This window comes from Lutjanus erythropterus, chromosome 6, assembly GCF_056507025.1.
Source record: "Lutjanus erythropterus isolate fLutEry1 chromosome 6, fLutEry1.hap2, whole genome shotgun sequence".
Lineage (NCBI taxonomy): Eukaryota > Metazoa > Chordata > Actinopteri > Lutjaniformes > Lutjanidae > Lutjanus > Lutjanus erythropterus.
The window spans coordinates 34,043,651-34,065,385 of record NC_139322.1 but is presented as its reverse complement, the minus strand read 5'-3'; the positions used below and the strand labels follow the sequence as shown (position 1 = coordinate 34,065,385).

The 21,735-nt window shown below is 38.4% G+C and overlaps 1 protein-coding gene and 1 non-coding gene across 2 annotated transcripts in view; one reads left to right on the top strand and one right to left on the bottom strand.

The window, feature by feature from the left end:
- Nucleotides 1-3,977: 3,977 nt before the first annotated feature.
- Nucleotides 3,978-4,049, top strand: trnaq-uug (transfer RNA glutamine (anticodon UUG)). The gene has a single exon. It is a non-coding gene; the product is annotated as a tRNA-Gln (tRNA).
- A 1,520-nt stretch (nucleotides 4,050-5,569) lies between these two features.
- Nucleotides 5,570-21,735, bottom strand: part of calcrl2 (calcitonin receptor-like 2) — a 39,872-nt gene continuing 23,706 nt past the window's right edge. The window contains exons 4-13 of the mRNA XM_084721755.1: nucleotides 19,823-19,930; nucleotides 19,534-19,646; nucleotides 18,047-18,138; nucleotides 16,830-16,959; nucleotides 16,501-16,654; nucleotides 14,564-14,624; nucleotides 14,207-14,273; nucleotides 10,852-11,070; nucleotides 10,248-10,289; nucleotides 5,570-8,745 (exon numbers count right to left, since the gene is read on the bottom strand). Of these exons, the coding sequence (XP_084577881.1) occupies nucleotides 8,452-8,745; nucleotides 10,248-10,289; nucleotides 10,852-11,070; nucleotides 14,207-14,273; nucleotides 14,564-14,624; nucleotides 16,501-16,654; nucleotides 16,830-16,959; nucleotides 18,047-18,138; nucleotides 19,534-19,646; nucleotides 19,823-19,930 (1,280 nt within the window). The 3' untranslated portion in view covers nucleotides 5,570-8,451. The remainder of the gene's footprint in view (nucleotides 8,746-10,247; nucleotides 10,290-10,851; nucleotides 11,071-14,206; nucleotides 14,274-14,563; nucleotides 14,625-16,500; nucleotides 16,655-16,829; nucleotides 16,960-18,046; nucleotides 18,139-19,533; nucleotides 19,647-19,822; nucleotides 19,931-21,735) is intronic.

Below are 21,735 nucleotides of genomic sequence, written 5' to 3'. Positions count from 1 at the left end.
GATGCACATCACGTATTATGTGTAACTATATGCTGAAATTCACACTTGTGCTCACGATTTTTCCCTCTTTTGATGCTTCATCCCATCCGTCAAGGAAACAGAGCAACTGGAATTTGGTTATTAAAGTGAGTTTTCATTTTTCATTTCATTCCCTGTGTCCTTCCATTCTCCTGTCTGAACCACATTATACTTTCACAATATAGATCTGAAGTGATTTGAATTATTTTATTTTTCATCACAGGTCCGATGGTTTGTTCTCGACGTGTTCTGATACTGGATTGATTTTTTAAGGATGGCTGTGTGAAATTATCAATCACACAGCACATAAGGAGACTGAAAACAAATAGTCATACAATATTAATTTCCTTCTGTGTGGTTGACCTACTTCCAGCGTTACGAGGTATAGGCTGAAGCGGCCATGACATTCTGTATAATCAGACAGCCTTACATGCTATTGATTTTCGTCATATTCCTGCATCCAAAGTCCAGCGCTGAATTGATTTAGCACCAATCCTTCTTAGCTGTGTGTGTATCCGTCCAATCATCTCTGTCAATGTGTGTGTGTGTGCGTACACTGGTCTTTAAAGGGGGCTAAAGGAACAGCGGGTCAAGTGGGAGTAGGCTGCTCACGTGTTAGGGATTGTGATGGGACACAGGGAGTGTGTGTGCATTAAGCTGTTAGTATAGACTAAGCTGCAGGACATCACATTAATGTGTCCTTACAGAACCCCTCCGTTGAGCTATGGGTGGACGGAGCCATATGAGTTTACCACCGCGCAGACAGAGGGGGAGGCCGAGCCGCGAAAAAACAATCTCGCTTCTTCAGCTGTAATGCAGAAGATCGGTGACCGCGGTAATCTGAATTTTCGATTAGATGAGATGAAACATTAATCGTACATGTGAAGGAAAAATGTGGCATGAATATAAGAGCAAAGCAAGTTGGAGGTGTTCAGCATAATCTGAGCAGCATTTCTGTGCATGCAGACGCAGCTCAAGTAAAGCTGCATTCACATTCATCACAGCAGGCCAGAAAATATGACCTTGTAACCAGTGACCTGTAAATTAATGAGGCCGGAAATCCCTCCTCACTAGAGTGCATGAAAGGATGAGATAGATAGATAGATAGATAGATAGATAGATAGATAGATAGATAGACAGACAGACAGACAGACAGACAGACAGATAGATAGATAGATAGATAGATAGATAGATAGATAGATAGATAGATACTCTGCTGCCCCCAAGTGGCATCTATAGTTACTACAACTCAGCAATAACCACACAATTTTACCAGATATGAGGGACCTGAATCAATGACTTGACTTAAGTCAGACTGAAGTCACAGATTTGAGGACTTGAGACTGGCTTGACCAAAAATGACTGAAGACTCAACTTGACTTGTTATTTATGACTTGAGACTTGACTTTTGAGGCAGACCAGCAGAGGCCAAAGCACAAGGCAGCTATCAAATCGTCCAAAAAATGATCAAATTGAGATTCATTGCCACAAAATATCAAATATCAGTAAGATTTATAAGGCTTTCCATGACCATCATCCTTTAGAGCTGCATATAATGATTATTTCAACTGTTGATTAATCTGGCCGCTGTTTTCTCAGTTAATCATTTAGTTGTTTGGTCGATAAAATGGTGAAAAAGGTCGATCAGTGTTTCTCAAAGCCCAAGATGACGTCCTAAAATGTTTTATTTTGCCCACAACCCAAATATATTCAGTTTCCTGTCAAACAGGAGAAAAGAAACCACAAAATATTCACATTTAAGAAGCTGAAATTTTTTTACTTTTTTCTTAAAAAAAAAAAAAAATACTCAAACTGATTAATGGATTATCAAAATTGTTAGCAATAATTTTAATAATGAATCATTGCAGCCCTACTGCCTTTTAACTAATTTAAATGTGAAAACTGTGTGGGATCAGCAGAATTTCGTATGACTTCACTTCTGACTCACTTGACCAGAGCGATGACTCAACTTGACTTGCTTGATTCTCACCACAGGAACCTGGGACTCATTTGAGACTTGAAGGTTAAGACTTGAGGCTTGCACATGTGTGACCACCTCTGCATTTGCAAACATAACACTCAATTTTATTGCATTTACAAGTCATATTATTAAAGTAATGATACAATTACATTATAATCACATTAAAAATCAAAGTCACCAGATGTTGATGGTATGAATAGGCAGTGATGTAAGATGTCTGCACAAGAAAACATTGTCTCATGCAAATTCAGTTTATGTACAGATGGTGTGAAGACGTCTTTGTTCAGAGCCTATCATCCAAAAAGTGAGCTAACAGAACCTTCAAGTAACGTATAATGGTGCTACTAGATTATTACTCACAGTGACAGAGATGGTGCAATTCAATGAAATGTTTGTGTCTGTAGGAGTGAATACTTTTCAAATTGTGTTAAAAAATCTCATGTTCAAATGTATATGCCAGCTTAATGCTAAGAGAAGGAGATCATTTTACATTTATCTAACATAAGATTTAGCACTACATGGTACATGGTAAAAAAGGTTGAGATTATACCAACAAAACTGCCATTAAAGCAAAAGGTGGCTACTTTGAAGAATCTAAAATATCAAAGAGCAAAAAATGTTTGCACATTTTAAGGCCCACAGGTGCAGAGGAATAGGAACAAAAATACTTTTACATCGCTGTTATCAGATCTTTAATTGCAAGTGCAGATGACAGTTTTAGTCTTTTTGCTTTTTAACAATCGTTTTCACATTTTGCTTCCAAACCTCCATATTTCATAGCTTTTAGTGTCTCAATCTAAAAAAAAAAAAAAAAAGAAGAAGAAGAAGAAAAACAAAGTAAAAACATGGTACTGTATAGGGCAGGGTATTGTTCAAAAAATTATGATATCATTACCAGTAATGATAACCAATAATACCCTTAAAGTGTACCAATATCAATGAAATACTTCTTTTTTTTTTTTTTTTTTTGAAAAGTCTTCTTTATAGACAACATTTGCAATGATTGGCTGAACAAAACTAGTCTTTTTTTTTTTTTCCTAGATCTGCATACCAAAAGTATTGAATGCAGGTATTGTTTAACTGGAGAAGTTTCAATACCACTTGGTACTGAGTAATTTCAATAGATACCTTAAAGGTATTGAGTACTGTTCTCCAACCCGTGTACTGCATTTAAATCATTACATTTTATTGTGTAAGTATTTCATTGGATGTAATGTCTTGTTTTATCTGGAGCTTGACTCTGTAATAAAGTTTAGATTGAGTTGTATAGTCTTTGCTTGCTCTTTGAAAACGTTAACCTGTGTGGTGACCTCTGCCTATAACCAAAGATACAGCTGTAACAAGATGGTTCACACTCCAGTACATCCTATAGATCGCAGGTAATATGGTCACCACCTTTAAATCCCAAATATGTAGCTATACTGTATGCGGTATATCTCTAATGGGTTTGTTATTTGTGGAATTATGAGGGGTAAATGCAGAAAGCAGGCTGAAAGCCCTCAGCCTCGGTGGGTAAACTACAAACTGTGAAACAATGAGAGGACACAGCTCCAGTCTACTTACCCAACGACCCCAACACGTCGTTTACTGTGCATGAAGAGGAAGGGAATTATCTCGTCGCGCTGTCATGCTATCTAGTTACATTTTTCAGCGTTTGCAGTCAAAAGTAGTGTATACATTAACACGTGTAACCTCAGCATACGTTATTTAAGGTTCGTTATGTTTGAGTTAGCACGGAGTTTGCGTTAGCTAAGAGCGCTTTCGGGCTAACGGTACTCACGTTAGCTAGCTAACAGTTAAATTAGCCACTGTCAGCTAGCTCACCAAGTTAACAGCTCTGTCGTTGTTCTCCAGCTCAATTAAAGACCATTTTAGCTTTACAACGCGTGTATACATCTGTGAATGTGCGCAAATTATCGTTGTACATGAAATGCGTTTATGATTCATAAACCAACGAGCTATCATGGCGGTACCATCCGGTCCCATGGTGTAATGGTTAGCACTCTGGACTTTGAATCCAGCGATCCGAGTTCAAATCTCGGTGGGACCTCATCCTTTTGCGCGTACACGTCTGCAGCAAAAGCCATTAAACAGCAGCTGTGCATCAACACAGCAGCCACATGTGAAACCACCACCAACCACACTGCAACAACTGCAGATAACGAGATAATAGTGTATGAATAACAGTTAAAGAGGGAATTCAGTATACTCTAAAAGACATTGCAAAGACAGTCCTGACAGATTCTGTCCCCAAGTGACCTCTCTACCAAAGGCCCTGGCCTGCTCTCTCTGGACCCATACCCTGTTTACAGTGCCCTAGCTGTATACTTTTCCCAAACAAGGGTTCATGTAACCCCAGGGGTACGTGAAGCAATGTTGGGAGTATGTGACAAAAATGTTATTTTCAAAATACAGGCGCAGATTGTGTGTGGAAACTATTTGAGATTCAGACTCTCTCAAAAACATTGCAGGGTTCTGTAAGTCTTCTCAAGCACACCCCTCTCATTAATATCACACAGTTTCAAGTGGATTTTATATTTAGGCTGGATATGTATGTATTTGCTGAGGGGGCTTACTAAACCTGACAAAAAAAGAGCATATAAGAGTGGGTGTGGGGATGGGGGCTTTGTACAAACACTGACTTAAAGAAACAACATAAAATCGGGCGTTGCAGGTAGGTTAGGGTGGAGGCAGCCCATTTTAACTACTTCTTTGTGTACTGTTATGTAGTTTGATCTGTAGAAGTGGTCTGCAGTCTGCGGCTCCACAGTCTTAAATGGCACTTTTGCCCCTCTCAGACGTTTTTCAACACTTTAATTTTTATCCATCATTTTTGTAGGCCTAAAGTGATTCTCACATTCTCCAACTGTAAAAATGTGCAGCCGGAGCCGGTACACTGAATAATGTTTGTGTGTCATAGTCTATGTCTGTCTGCACCTTTTCATTTAAATTTCACAAGTGTCTAATTTTGAATTTCCCGTGGTTAGCTATGGATGCCAAATCCAAAAAAGAAAAGTTTCAAAGGAAAATAGAGGATTTAATAGCTGCGGCTCCAGACAGACTTTTTGCAATTTTTTTGGTCAAAAATTGCTCTTTTTAGAACAAAGTAGATCTAAAAAGACAAGTTGTTCACATATTTTGCACATATTTAGTCCTTTAAAAGAACAATAGCTAGAGTGTCTTTTTTTCAGGGAAGCCTTATTGATATAAAATAATTGGGCAAACACAGGTGTTACCAATCATATTGATTAAGGTCCTGTTCCATTTAGTGTAGCGGAGCCTTTCAAATGAGCCAACATGCTCAACAGCAGCACCCTGATTCTGTTTGACCTGAGTGGAATAGAACTTTATTAATTAATAATATTGGTAACATCTGTGTTTACTATATTATTTTATGTCAAAATGCCTGCTGTGAAACAGATACATTCCCCTCTGTAAGAAAAAAAGCAGTACTTGAATTACCTTATAAATGCAGTGCAGTTCTGGACAAAGATATTTATCAGCCTTGGAAAATCATACTGGTGCACAGATTAAACACTTTCACTCAGAATTAGAACTGAATACCACAGGTTTATGTTCAAATAACTTTATTTCCACACATAGATGGCAGTGTTAAAAATATATATACACAGTAATATGCCTGAATTGAACATTTCTTTTGACGTCTTATTGGAATGTTTCTCAAATTTCTTTACAAATATGTCCATGACAGCTGTTTCTCTACTGGGCAGCACTGACAAAAATGTACTGTACAGGGTGGGATCCCTTGTGCAGAATGAGTTGAGAACAGCCGCTCTCTAACAGAGCCTTCTGTTTTCTTACCACAATTGTGTTTTATTCCCCGTGCATTGGTGTACCCTGCTGTAGCCACACTGGAACATTTGTATTCCCGGTAAGTTGTGCATGGATTCATCCTGGAGGAACACCAAACACATTTGCTCCCAGCTGACGTTCAAACATAAGACTCAGTATTCCAGTGGAAACTGAAAAGGTGCTGAGTGCTGCAGCCTGCCAGTGTACATACAGCACGGTACAACTGCAGTGGAAAAACTATTAAATTATATCTCCATGAAGTGGCAGTAAATTGTATTTGTGCATTTGAAAAAAAAGAATATTGCAACAATAATACAAACCATTAGAAATCATGATAGAGCCTGTTTCAACAGCCAAAAACAATAATTACACAAAATATTACAAAGCAATAGGAACACTGTAATAATAAAGACATGACAGATCTTTGAAAATCCCTTACTGACTGAAGTGGAGTCAATGAGAGATACAAAAAACATTTATTCCTAACAATTTATACACTAATTTGGCACAGTGTCAGTCTGCAAAAGGTATATTTGGCATAGAAACATTTTAAAATGGAATTCTAAATGTCTCATCTTTGTTTCCATCAGGTTTTCCATTACAATAAAACGTATGACACGATAGAAAGTGAGGATTGTAGGACATTAAATAAGTTTTTCCAAAAATTGTAACAAAGTAGGACGCACATGTGCACACTCCTCACACACACTATTTTACACACGATAATGTTTTTACATGTGTTGTATGTGTGCTATTTGTTGGCTAAAATCCCCCCTAACGCTGTGTTTTTAATGGAGCGAGTGAAGAGAATGACTGGGAGTCAGCAGGGGTGATATTATTGCAGCCCTCCATTATCTCTGCACCAGTAAATCTCCTGTACTCAAAGCTCTGCTCCCAGTTTGAATTAGGAAACATTCAGAACAACATTTAGTTCCACGAAGTAAAAATCAGACAAGGCTACACACTACTTTACATACATGTTTAGCTGTCGTGAGACGGGATGTCATACTTAGACAGAAATTTCATAGTTAGGAGTTGTATCTCCTACTCAGCTAGCCTACAAAAGCTGTGTATGAAAAGCCCTTTCAACATAGTACATTCCATGTTTGAATGAGGTCTGTTTATTTGCAATTACAGTAGTGAATGAATCATTTTGGCAAACTGAAGATTTATGTAAGCATAACTGTCAACTTTGACAAACAAAATTTACAGCAATCATGTGGGGATAAAACATTTCTTCAGATCGGCGTCCAAACTAAATATTTACCTGGCAATGACTAAAAGCTACCAACTAAAATTGTATTGTATTGCTTTCAACACTACTGCCCTACAAAGGCAAAGAGCAGAAACTACAGAAACAGTGACAAAGAAAAAAGGTTTAACTTTTCAGTTTGTCTGAAACCTTGCAACTGATTGAAAGGTCTAGGGCCTTTAGGGTTTGTTTTACCCCCCTAAAAAACATTACACATAGAATTTTGTAATAGCTAAAACACTGACTTTGGATAATCTTAACAAAATGTAGGGGAAAATTACAACAGTGTATTGCTCTCGTATATGTCTGGTAGAAAATCACGCTAAACGTTTTCACTGTAAACAGCATCTGTGCACTGCCAGAATGGAAAGCTTGGCAGGCGTAGCAACAGTAACTAAGGAGGGCGGAGCTTAGCGAAGGGCCAGTTTAAAGGAGAACGAACCTCACCAAAACAATATGGGTGCCACAAGAGGCTGAATTAATGTATGTTATCGGAAGATATATTTTCCAATCACAGATGATGGCTGGAAAAAAATCAGTACATAAAAAGGTAGGTTTACCTTTAGCTAAAGGTAGCTGTGGCTATTTCACCAGCTAGCTTAAACTTGATACAGGCCTAGCTCGCTTGCTTTAGCTAATGTGCTAATGTGTAATTTTTCCATTTTGATTGGACATATAGGGCTAGTTACTGCGTTTTGCCTTGGTAGGACAGATTAATCCAAAATTATCTACAAAATGAAGTAGTGCATGTTCAAAACTTTAAGCCCTCTGGCCTCTGAGAGAGTCGTTTTTTGTTGTTTCATCCTGTTAACATGATTGTTTGTATTTTCAGAAAAAGAGCTTAATGCTGGCTTTCCACAGGCCAGTGATGATTGTATTATCTGTCTTAGATAAAAGCATGTAAAAGAACATATAGATCACATCAGTGGGCTAGGATTCATTGGTCACAGTGGTGCTCGGGTAAAGCATTCAGAGGCTTCATAAGGCAACAGCTTACACAAACGCACAGCTCTGTGTTTGTGATATCAAAGTGGCAGGTCTGGGACTTGTATCTTTCTCCTTTAGAAAACTAGAAAAAATACTGAAATACATTAAGTGGATTTCATCCCAGCAACAGTACACGTGTATAGAAACACCTTTACTGTGCTGAGAAGACTTTATACGAGTCCAGTCTGCAGCTGTTACTGTAAAAATGTGTGTGTATGTGTGTGAACATCACATACTAATTAAGTGCTTTTCAGATATTTTGTGCATTCTATAACCTTTATTTTGAAAAGTCACCTGCACTCTCAGTGTTTTAGTCTTCTGTCTTTCTGTGTCTTCATACAAGTAAGTGTAGGTGTGTGTGTGTTTGGCACCACAACCGTCACCTCCAGGCTTCCTCCGGTCAGATGTCAGTGGTCTCTAACTTGTTGACCATGTCCACCTCCCCGTTGCTGCACATCTTGCTCTTCTGCTCCCCGTTGGTGTTCTGTGTTTCCTTGGACAGGAAATAGCTGTTTTCGTCGTGTCCAGAGGGCGCGGTGGCGGGCTGCTCCAAGCTGATGGTGGCGCGGCTGGTTTCGGTGATAGAGGAGTTGTGGTAGTTAAAGTGGTTGTTGGAGATGGGTGTTTCTCCCCAGCCGGTTTTACCCCAGGCAGACTTCCACTGAGCCCACTTCCTCCTCAGTGCAGTCTGGGCCTGGACATCAACACAAAACAAGACAGTCAGCTTAAATAACATTTTCAATATTTTGTTTGGTAACACTTTATATGACACCTACGTCTATAATGCATTATAAACATTGCATATAAAATTATATGTATGATATATTTCTTTAGAAACCAGATAAAGCTAACACTTTCTACCACATCCATGTCTATAATGCATTATAAACATACTTATAATGTGTTATACTGACATTTACATTGACATTTATTTAGAAAACAAATAAAGCTAAGACTTTCCTTGACACCCATGTCTATAATGTATTATAATGCATTATAAACATTACATATAAAATTATATGTATGATATATTTCTTTAGAAACCAAATAAAGCTAATACTTTCTACAACACCCATGTCTACAATGCATTATAATGTGTTACACTGACAGTTCTATTGACATTATTCTGACATTTATATAAAAAGAAATAATAATGCTAACACTTTCTATGACACCCATGTCTACAATGCATTATAATGTGTTACACTGACATTTCTATTGACATTATTCCGACATTTATATAAAAAGAAATAATAATGCTAACACTTTCTATGACACCCATGTCTATAATGCATTATAATGTGTTATAAACATACTTATAATCCATCTAATTATTAGTAATAGGCACTCATCAAATATCCATAATGCTTTATAACAATCATAACTCAGAACTATAACTTATTAAGTATTCTATAATGACTTATAATGTCAAGTGTCATAATACTTCATAACTGCTGTTAACTTGCTGACTTTTGTTTCAAGGATAACAGTATATTATAATTTACATAGCTGTAATACATTATAACCTTTTGAAAATACATTATAATGACTCTTATAATGCATTATAAAGTGATTATAAATTACTCTAAGAGGTAACTGGGTGCTTAAGTGAAGTAATGAAATTCCTGAGGTACAGGCAAACATAACAAGCTGGTCATAAGTCATTACTTACTTTAAGTAAAAAGTAATAGTTGTACTCTAATTTGACTTAACTGTTTGATGACGAACAATTGAGTGATTGATATTTATATTTCATTCATGTAACATTTTCCACAAAAACTGTAGTTGTTATACATTGTAATAATTTCAAACTGCATTTTAATCACATTATAAACTATGAGAATTATAAAACACTAAGATCCTTGCCAAAAAATGTCAGTGAGTGACCAGAAATTATTAAGTATTATGATACTTGACCTTATAAGTCATTATAAAATACTTCACAATGTGTTATGATTACTGTCATAGAGCATGTTGAATATTTATGAGTGCTTATAATTATAATTATACACTGCAATAAGCACAGTATAGCTTATCATAGTACATTTTTAATGCATTATAGACATGGGCACTATAATGTGTTATTATTTGTAACATTATTGTCATGTATATGGAAACTGATCTACTTGAAGTTTCTGTTAATTTTCCATGATATAAAATCTCTTTGAAGTATGAAGTATTATAGTTTTAACATACCTCAGTATTGCAGAAACAGAATATGATTGCCACCAGGAGTCCCTGCAAAGCAACAGGACATGGATTAAATATCAATGCATTAACAGATGTTGATGAGGTCATCCTGTACATAATTAATGTACATTAATCCGTAGTATCGCTCAGTTTTATTTGAAAACAAGGACTAAATAAGATTTCTTTTTTTCTATAGTTGCTGTTCATTTGAAACTGGCTAAAACAAGAAAACATTTTTTACTAATGTTGATACAAGGAGCAGCTGAACGTTCAGTTTCTAAAAGCAAGAAGCTAAACAGCCCTTGTTTATTCACATTCAAGGGCAGAGAGTGGCTCCATCATGTTTTACAGTGTGATGGAAATAGTTGAAATTGCTCTTTAGTTTGATGTTGCTGCTTAATGAAAACAGAGGGAGTTTAATACTATGAAAAGCCTTCATGCCAAACACCAACTGTTTTTGAAGCAGAAAATGTCAAATCTTGTAAACTGAGATGTATTGATGAGCAAAAACTCGGTGTAAAATGAGTTAATGTCACCATGTGTTGAACATGATTTGAGTCTCTGTGACGAGTATCATTTGGTTCAAACTCTAAGCTCTTGTTGACTGTACCTGGAAGTGGCTGAAGATATTTATGAAGAACTCATAGATGGCCCGGCTGATGCGTTCATTTGGCCTACAGGGGAAGAGGATGAACTGGACACCCAGCAGAGGGATGAGGATGAGGGTGGCTCTCACCGCCTTCATGTAGGCTGTGGACTCGGCGCAGTGGGTCTCTTTCAGCTTGGTGATCAGGACCCGTACGATGTTCAGGAGAAAGAAAAAGTTCACCTGGACGGATTGAATGGTGGGTGGACGGACAGATGGATGGGTAGATGAAATGAAAGTGGAAAAGAAAGGCGGAGACAGAGATATGAATCTGTCATGTCACTGATAGAGAGTATTTGACTTGACTGAACTTTTAAATCTCATCTAAAGAATTACAATAACTGGCCTGATGGTGGCACTATTACGACACCTTCAAAGTACAAGTTGGTTTCCTACAACTTCCTACAACAGTTTTTGCTCAATTTACTGGCAATAGGTAGTAAATTAGAAACTGATATTTTCACTGCCTTTATTGGCAGGACTGTTCATCAGAAACAACATACAGTGGAAATATCATATGCCTGAAATAAAAGAAAATTAGAAACAGATATTTCCTCCACCAATAGCAATACTCAGACACATCAAAGATGAGAGCAAGACCTTGGTGTCTCTGTCTCTGTTGGAGGTAATCTGGATCAAACCGTCTCAGGTTAATGCTGCAGTGTTTGTGGGGGACGGTGGACAACCTCGTGTACTTTTCTATGATTCTGGGCAGCTGTTAAGGGCTGCTGGGAGAGATACACGCTTAGAGATACACTCTCAAAGATCTTTGTATTATTGTTATTTCTTTAACAGACATCAAAAATGCAGTCGAATGCGTCCTATAGATTGGTATTTACAAAAACAAACATGTATGCACGTACACATATCCACATGTAGATACATAAAAATACCTTGGTGAATTTTTGACTTGGAAGGAACCTTTTTTCTTCCGCCCATAATCCTATCCCCATTCTGCCAGTTGAACATGGTGAACTGTAAGCTTGATTTTAAATTATGCACACATCAAACTTATCTAAGCTTACATTTCCCTGATCTGTGTTAGATGTCCTCACAGATGTCATTCAGAGCTATTCAGAGTAAGTAGGGTTGTCATCCCCCGCTGTCCACTGCCTCAGTATGAACCTCTTTGCTGTAGTGAGAGCAACCTTGAGCCACTGGGCTTTCTTCCGGCCTATTCTCTCATTTCCTTTTAGGCTTTTAGGCCATTCAGAAGGCATAGAGCAGGAGCAAGACCAACACCTACACCCAGACTGCTTGGCATCGCCAACGGAGGTTTGAATGACTCAGTCCTGCCCCTGTGCATTCTCACAGACACCCAGTAAAGTCTGTTGAGTATTTTAAATTGAATATGTTTAGACCACGCATCTCTCATTGGATTTAACATCACTGGTTTATTCCAAACCCCTGTGCTGTTACACCTTTAGGCCTACGGTAGTCCATTAAATCCATGTACATTTCAAGTGTGGAAGTTCACTAAACAATTTCAATTTCATATTCAAGATTGAATAGACAGACAGTCTCTAAGCTGGAAAAATCTTATTATATATTTTCTCTGCAGATTGTAAAGTTCTCTCAGTTCATCTTCTGTTCTATAAGCACTGCTTTGATTGACATCTCATGTGCACCCTTAAATATCTTTAAATAGGTATATGCTCAAAAATATAAATGCAACACTTTTGTTTTTTCTCTTATTTTCCATGAATTGAAGTCAAATAATCTAAGACTTCTTCCGTGCACACAAAAGATTTATATCTCTCAAATCTTGCTGACAGCTTTGTTAAAATCCGAGGCACTGAGCACTTCTCTTTTGCCAAAATAATCCATCCACCTGACAGGGGTGGCGTATAGAGCTGTTTTGGCTACAGATATGTATTTTCAGGGCAGAAAACCAGTCAGTATTTTTTTCACATCTGTTCTGTGTTGTGACCTCCATTCCTACATGCTCAGTGGGTGACATGTCTCCTGATTATCAGGCCATGCAAGAACTGGGATGTTTTCAGCTCCCAGAAAACGTGCACAGATTCTTCAACGTCTGCCAGTGGATGAACAGCACAACAACGGCATCTTGTCACGCTCTCTGAGCATTCAAAGTTCTGTCAATAAAATGCACCTGTGTTTGTTGTCTGTAGCTTATACCTGCCCATGCCATAACCACATGACCACCGTGGGACACTTGTTGACATCAGCAAACCAATCGCCCACATGACACCGCACACTCTGTCTGCCATCTGCCTGATACCAACCGGGATTCATCCGTGAAGATAACACCTCTGCAAAGTGCCAGACACCATCAAAGATGAGCAGTTATCCACTCAAGTCGGTTATGGGCCAAGACCTTGGAGAGGATGACGAGCTTCGCTGAGATGGTTTCTGATATTTTGTGCAAAAATTCTTCCAACTTTTGCATCAGCAGTCAGGGTGGCTGGGTTTCAGATGATCCTGCAGGTGAAGAAACCAGATGTGGAGGTCCAGGACTGGAATAGTTACAAGTGGTGTATGGTTGTGAGGCTGGTTGGATGTAGTGACAAAATTCTTGGAAAAGATGGTAGGGAACAGTTCACACTCCCTCAAAACCTGCAACATCTACGGCACTGTGTTGCGTGATTTTCTTTTCTTGTGACCAGTCTAAGGCACGCCTGTGCAGTAATCATACTGCTGAATCAACATCTCTATGTGCCACACCTGTCAGGTGGATGGATTATTCTGGCAAAAGAGAAGCGCTCACTTAACATGAATTTGAGCAAATTTGTAAAAAAAAGTTGTCAGAAATAAACCTTTTGTGTGCGGAGAAGAAGTCTAAGATCTTTTACCTCAACTCATGAAAACTGGGAGCAAAAACAAAACTGTTTTGTTAATATTTTGATGAAGTCAGTAAAGATATAAAGACACTTTTATGTGTTGGAGCAAAGCATACGTTGAAAAATCCTAAATGTGTCTGTGTTTCTAAGAATATGAAATAATGAAACACTGTAAAACTCCACTCCTTCCAATGATTTGTCATTTCCTTGTATTGTCATACTGTTATTTTTGTATGTTTGTATGTTTTGGAAAATCTACAATAAAATTCAAATGAAAGATAACCTGACTGATAACTGACAGCAGCGTGTTTGAACTGACTGTGTATTTGCATGTATATCAGTGTTGATTTACATTTTGAGTTTCAGGTAAAAGAACCAGTCTGCCTTTGAAACGTATTTGAAAAGCAGAGCAAAATAAAAATCTTTGGCTGATCATTTCATAGTAACCTTCAAGGAACACCTCATATTTTTATATGTATATACAGTACATGTTAAGTATTCTTTTGTTAGTTACTCACAAGCAGCGCAGCTTGAATGGGCCCATGAGTGATATACAGCAGGTATGTGTTTGAGCTGAACCAGCACCTGAAACAAACACAGACAGCGAGCAAAAGTGAAATCCCAGACACATCGGCGATGAGCTTTCACCTGCGCGGTGACATGAAGGAGACAGAGGGCTTAAACGAAGCGGTGGCACTAGACTCTGCAAACGCAGGGCTCACACAAATACCACTTGATGAGACAAATCGATATCTGTCGATTCATTTCAGCCTGAAAGTGATCAAACTGAGTAGGAGGAGAGAGAGGGAAAAGCCTGGGATGTAGTCGCATTACAGTTACGATAATAGAAGAACGGTAAACATGCTAAATCTTACTTGTCGTTAAAGTAGAGCCCACGAGCCACAGCGTATGTGATGGCAGGAACGATGGGAAAACCTTCGGACAGAGAGAGAAAAACAGACAGAAATATCAGACGCCATGAATCTCTGCAGAGCCATCAGCAGTGGCATCAAAGTAAACCACCACCTTAATATGTTAATGCAGTAGATACACCAAAAGAGTGTTCTATAGACACAAAACTTTTTTAGTGTTTTCAGTATTTTAACTAACTTTAAAGGAATAGTTTGACATTTTGGGAAATATGCCTCAATATATTTGCTTGTCGAGGTTCAGACGAGGAGACTACAGAAGAGTATTAAGGCCAATTGTAAATTAATTTTAAATTTTGTATCTTGAGAGTAAAATCATAATGTTGAAAACAAAAGTCGAAATGTCAAAAATAAAGCTCCATTCAAAGGTTACACATGGATTAAACATGCAGCATATGACACTTTTAACAGCTGTAGAAAACACAATACACAGTCAAGACAAATATACTGAGAACAGTTAAAACTGAGTCAGCTTTTTTTTCTCAATATTGTCTTATTTGTTTATTATTTATTTTTAATTATGCCTGGCACAAATACTGAAAGTTTAAATTTATTCTCACCAATTTGACTTTATTCTTTACATTGCAGCTTTATTCTAAGAATCTATTTTATTCTACAAAAATCTTGTTTATTCAAAAAAACGTATAAAACTCTTCCCCCTCTCGTTTATTTTCCTCATGCCTTGGCCCTAAAACTCTTCTGTAAAAGATCAGTAGTTAACCATTTGTTCAATATGACGCTAGTATCAGGAGACACTAACTTAACTTCACATAAAGTTTGGAAATAAGAGGAAATCGCTGTCCCTGTCCAGAGGTAACAAAATCAAACCCTCCTCCAACCCCAACACTGACAAATGAACACATTATACACAGCAGGTTGAATCCACACAAAAACGTCACTTTGCCGTTATACAGGGGTTGCAGATTGCTGATTTTGAACTTCAGTTTTCATGCAGATTAAACAAACATAAAATGCTTACAGCGCTACACTAAACCAACCAGCTCTTAGCTGTAGCATCATATTGCTCTTACAGACATGAGAGTGGCATTGATCTTCCTTTACTTGCAGCAAGAAAACTAATGAAACTTATCGCCTAAAATGTTACACCGTTCCTTTAAATAAGTGACTTTAAGTGACTATACCACACAGATACAAACACATGTGAGCTTCAGAGAGACATGAAAGAATCCATTACTAATAGATGAGAGCAGGATGCCTGCATGAGAGCTGGAATGAAAAGAACACTTCTCTGAGCGCAGGTACATCCAGGCGTCAAGGGTACATCTTCCTGTTGAATTATGATTGAAATGGATGTTCTCAGAGCAACAAGAGCATTCAAGAACTAAAATATAGTCAGAAATTGAAGATACTTTAATATATTCAGGTGCTCTTATACATAGATGAATGTTTTACCATTTTTCTTTGAAACGGCGTGTGTTGGGGATAATGCAGAAACTCTTGACTTGGAGTGGTGCTCAGAACATTATGAAGTATTGTGAGGGAATTATTACAGCCACAGGGTTCGTACAGTTTTCTAAGAGTAAAACTCAAGCACATTCAAGGTACTTAAACCAAGAATTTCCAGACTCTAGAAGCTGTTATCAGCACAAATAAAGTGGTACATTAAAGTTTCCTCATACCCACATAAATCAATCTGTACCATCATTCTGTTTGTTTTACCATGTCCATGACAACTACATCAGCAAGTGTTCCTTTAAATGACACCTCTGTAGACGTTCTGTCCACCTGCCCAGTGTAACTATAGGCATATATAATTTGTTTTATATGAATATTTATATGAATACAACCACAAGACAGGAACATCTTGCACCGAAACACAAAAGCAACCAGTTTTGCAGAAACATCAGACCCTCCTGACTCACCCCATCCCAGGACGTAGTACCAGAAGAGCTGCTGTTCCCCGACGAAGACGGCCACTATGATGAGCGTGTGGAGGTAGATGCCTTCGCACAGCATCCAGAAGTAGTTGGACGTCGTCGTATACTGATTCAGCACAGCCAGGATCTTACAGCTCACCTGACGGACAGGGAACAGTCAGACTTGTCACAGAATCACAGACACGTGATTAAGGCCCTGAGCTGTGGGATATAATGCTTAATGAGCTCAATGTTAACTGCAGGAACGTGACAACAATTTTTATCTAAATTCATTAGTGTAATGAGAGGAAATATAAATAAATTTAGCAGCTCACTGGGTTGCTGGCACTTATAGCTTGGTTACTGGCCACAGTGAGCGAGAGCCACATTATAGTAACAATGGAGTTAAAGATGAAGGAGAGAAACATGTTCTTGTGGAGGGAGATCCTCTGGCAGCTGAGACTCCTGAAAGAGACAAAAAGACAGAGACGGAAGGGGAAAAATGTTACATAATTATTATTATGTTAAAGGAGCAATACGTAAAACCCTAGCATTCAAAAAAGGGCACTATAGTCCAAATAGCAAGTCTGAGCCATAGGCGGTATATTAAATAGCTTGAATTCTTATTTCATATGCTGGTTGAAGTGAGTTGTTTCCCCTCCGCTCACCGTGTCCACAGACTCAAAGCACAGGCAGCTTGCCTGCAGGCAGCACAGACATTAAACATGAGCGCAAGACAAGTACAGCTTTGTAACTGGACAATAACAAGCAACAATGAGTCCTACATCGTAAGCTGATCAGGAGTTTACAACTGTGACTTGTCTGTCGATGTAAAGCTGAGCCCATTGTGCTAAAAACAAAAGCCTGCTGCCCTGAAAATACACTGTGGAGTTGGAGTTCAGTGACTGCCTGCCAAACTCCATTAACATATTGTTCAATTTAACAGTTATAAACATCTACTTCTAGAAGATTATAAATGATTCCTTATGACTTTTATAAGTTTTTACGACAAATTCGGCAATTAACTTTAATGGAAATTTGAAAGGAGATTATACTGGCTGTAGCGTTCAATTTAGCATGTCTCTGATGACATCTTATGGTCACTGTAAATATATTACATATTTCTCCTTTAAGTATATTATTATGTTTTATATGGACATTTTTGCCCTGGAATTGACCTAGACGATACTTCTGACAATACTGTTCTTTCACTGACTAATTTTACTGCTTTTTTCCTTCACAATTACAGTCATTACATTTTTTACAGGGTGGAAAAGCCTTTCAAACATTTACATTATGTGAAACTAAAACTGATGCCTAGTTGTAGAGAAAAGTACATATGGAATCATAGTGTTATACATTATACAGTGAGAATTACACTGACCATAGCAGTTTCTATTATGTTATAAACATCAGTATTGTTTCCATATGCTGTTCTACATAAAAGCATCTTACACTCACTGACACTGAAATGAAATAAGAAGTAAGAGAAGTATATAAAAACCGCTGAAGTGTTGAGTTCAGATCAGACGTCATAAATCTCATGACTCACTTGAAGTAGGAGAAGATAATCAGACAGATGATCAGGGACACAATGGACAGGCCATGACCCACCATGGCCAAGTAGTAGAGACTGATGGCAAACTGCACAGACAAAAAAAAATATTTATTCATGATAAACAAAGATAAATCCACTACTTACTGAGGATGGTTATATTTTAAATTCAAGAGTGAAATCAGGTTGATACTTTGCATCTACACAGTTGATCCTTGCAGCACGGAATAAAGTGAAGGAAACATCTGTAAAGAATATGAGCCTTGTGGGAAAATTGAGAAAAGAAAGTGTTTCCTGAATGGCCAAGGGTTTAGACGCACTGGAGAAAATAATCCTACCGTTGGCCAAATGTCATGGCAATTAGATCCACGGAGCAATGTCCGAGACAATCTTTACCATGACCATTCCTACAAAAATATCTGTGTGAATGTGAGCTTTCCTCATTCCTCTTCAAAGTATCAACTTTTAGGTTTGTTAGTTTTTGTTTGTTATGCTAACAGAACATTTGCATCTCCAAATTTGACCGTCTGTAGCCACTTTGTACACGACAAAAACAAGCAGCATCACACAAACAATAAGTAGTCCTTGTGGCAGAGAGAGAGTGCAGGGGCAGACGGGTTGTTTAGTTGAATATGTAAGCCTAGTCCGCCTGACTAACTGATCCTATATCTGACTGAGGTTCGTGCAAGTTAGAATCTACGGCCCCGACCATGGCTCTGAAATATCAGTAACCTAACTGAGTTGTGTACTGATCGATCCACGGAGCTGTCCCTGGTGCTGAAGTCCCGCACTGTTGGCTGTTTCATCTTCAGACTTTAATATTTTCTATATAGCTTTTATAGCAGGTTATTTAATAAAAAAACTTCCCAACATTAAGGTGCTCCCTCGAGACCACCAACGCTTAAAAATGAACAAATCTCTTCATTCATCTAGAAAAGATTTTAAAGACATCTGATTCCACTTGCTGCAACTGTAACTTCAGCTAACATAGGAGCCAAGGGTCCAGCTTGTTAGCTGTAGTTTGCAGTCTGCAGTGTTCAGAACACACGAGTCGGTGAGTCGGTTCGTGCTGTTATGCTCAGCTGTCCGAGGACGTGTAACTTCTGACTATCAGATATCAACATCTGTCATGAACCCTTCTGGTGTTGTTTCCTGTTGTTGGCTCAGATTACATTTCTGCATTATGCCAAAAAGGGTGCACTGTTGCATTTCATCCTTTCATTGTTCAAAACAACCAAAACATAGTCATTAGTCTAAGAACATTAAGCAAATGAAGCTGAACCTAGCTGCACTTGAAGGCATTATTTCAGGTCCCACTGTTACTATGCATCAGTCCACTTGAATGGGACTAAGGGCTTGGTATCTGATTCCAATAAAATTGGTCAAAGGAGCCAAACCGCATGTGTTTGTAACTGTTCCAGACATTGTGAAAGCTTTGAAATCCTCTCACACGCGCACAGTAGTTTCACTGCACCGTGCTGTACCTTGACTTTTTTGTCGGTGTAGGCCTGACACTGGGTGTAGTTGGTCCAGATTCTGTTGCTCTCTGGGTGGTGGAACCACTGGCCATCAGGATTACACACTTTGGTCACCTTCTCTGTTTAAGATAATTTACAGATGTTTGTTTGTTAGGGTTTGATTTAGGTGATTTCAGGTGAAAAATTGTGTGACTATAACGAACTATAATTTGCATCTCTTTTTTGCACTGGTACGGTACTCATCAACACAAATGAAAAGAAAATAAGATACACAAAATGAGTATTGAGGCCTCACCAGCAGGGTCGAAGTCAATAAAGTACTCAGGACACATCTGCATGACCGTCCCTGGAGCTGAATCCCCCCAGCACATCCAGCCGTCCCACGTACGGTTACAGTAAGAACCTACAGAGGGCAGTACGGACATGGCATTGAACTTACAGAGCTTTCACACAGTAGACATTAGAGATGTGTGTGCGTGTGTGTGTGTGTGTGTGTGTGTGTGTGTGTGTGTGTGTGTGTGTGTGTGTGTGTGTTCTAGTTGAAAATCACATGCCTCAGCTTTTTAAATGAGACTTTCAGGGAACTGTACTTGTTATACATGCAACTTTTAGATGTAAGGTTGATCAGTCACCTGCAGTCACCTTTTCCTTACTCTACAGTGTCTCCATGACTAGTGCTAATGTCTCTGTACAGTCAGAAACTCGTGATCGACTGAAGCCGCTAAGTCATATCTGAATGCCATGATCTTGTCCCATATTCTCTACTGTATATCATCTTGGTCTCACGCTAACAAGACTGCCTTAAATCCTATTAGATCACTTTATAATCAAGCTCTGAAAGTTCTAGATAAAAACCACAACAGCACCATCACTGTGATCTACTCTGTTAAGCTCTAATAACTTATTTCCAGATGTTTGCTTAGTACACAAGATTACCCATGATGCCGCCCCATCCACATTGAAGAACTTTGTGCAGCCTCACTCCAAGCCACTGAACAGAGCTTTAAGGTCAGCCCTCCAAGGGTGACTGCAGCGCTCCAAAACAAAGCTCTGCCTTCTTACGATCAGCCTTTTCATGTAAAGCCATCAAAGAATGGAACAGGTTCCCCGATGCTCTAAAAATGTGCCACAAGTTTTCACAGATTCTCCTGTGATGCGAAAACTGGATTTTAAGCAGCCAGTCCTGTCAGCACTGATCTTAGATAGATGTTAGAAGTTACCCTAGTAGGTACACACCTGTTATATGTTAACCTTGTGGGTACATGTGCTGATAACTTATAATGTAGTTATTGCATATTTCTTACTGTAATTTGTATTGTGAAGCCGGTACATATATTATATTATTATTTTGTATTTTGACCGTCCATTGTGCACTTACTGTTTTTTCTTATGTAACTGATAACCTGGTCACTTTATAAGGTAGTTATTGTGTATTTTATATTGTATTTCGTACTGTGTATCTACCGCTTTTATTATGTCAGGCACCTGGATTTACTGTGGTCTGCATTGTACCTTGAATTTTGTTTGTGGCGTCTACTTGTTATGTGTGGGATTACAGACGGAAATTAGCATTTCGATAAATCTGGTGCAACCATGTTTTCATTTCCTGTAAGTGATCAATGTCATTGCACACTGTCCTTTTAGAAATCAACTAAACAAAACAACTGAGCCAAAGTCTCCTGTAATGTAATGTATCACTCAACACATAAATTATAAGAGATGTGTAATGGGTCTGTGCTGTCAGTGGCTACCATGTCAACAAAGAATCATAAAGGTAGAGAACTTTTTAAATTTTTAATAAAGTCCCTGGCTGGATGAATCATATAAATTATCTATTCAACATAAATGGCGTGTCGAACTGCAGCTGGCCCGCACAAACCTCGCTGACAATAGACGGAAACCTGGCTGTACCAGGTTGCACAGTGGCATGCTGGGAAACGGAGCACAAAATAACATTTCAAAGGCAGTGAATTACTGAGCGGGAGTAACAGGCACGGGGAAAGAGACAAAGGGCAGGTTTCCTTTCTTTCACACTCACTTCCTCTCTCTCTCTCTCTCTCTCTCTCTCTCTCTCTCTCTCTCTCTCTATCTCTCTCTCTCTCTCTCTCTCTTTCTGTCTCTCTCTCAGGGTGTGCACACACTGGAAACTTTTAGTAGATAGGACAAACTGGAATATATACCTCTACATCTGCATGTTATCATCTTATG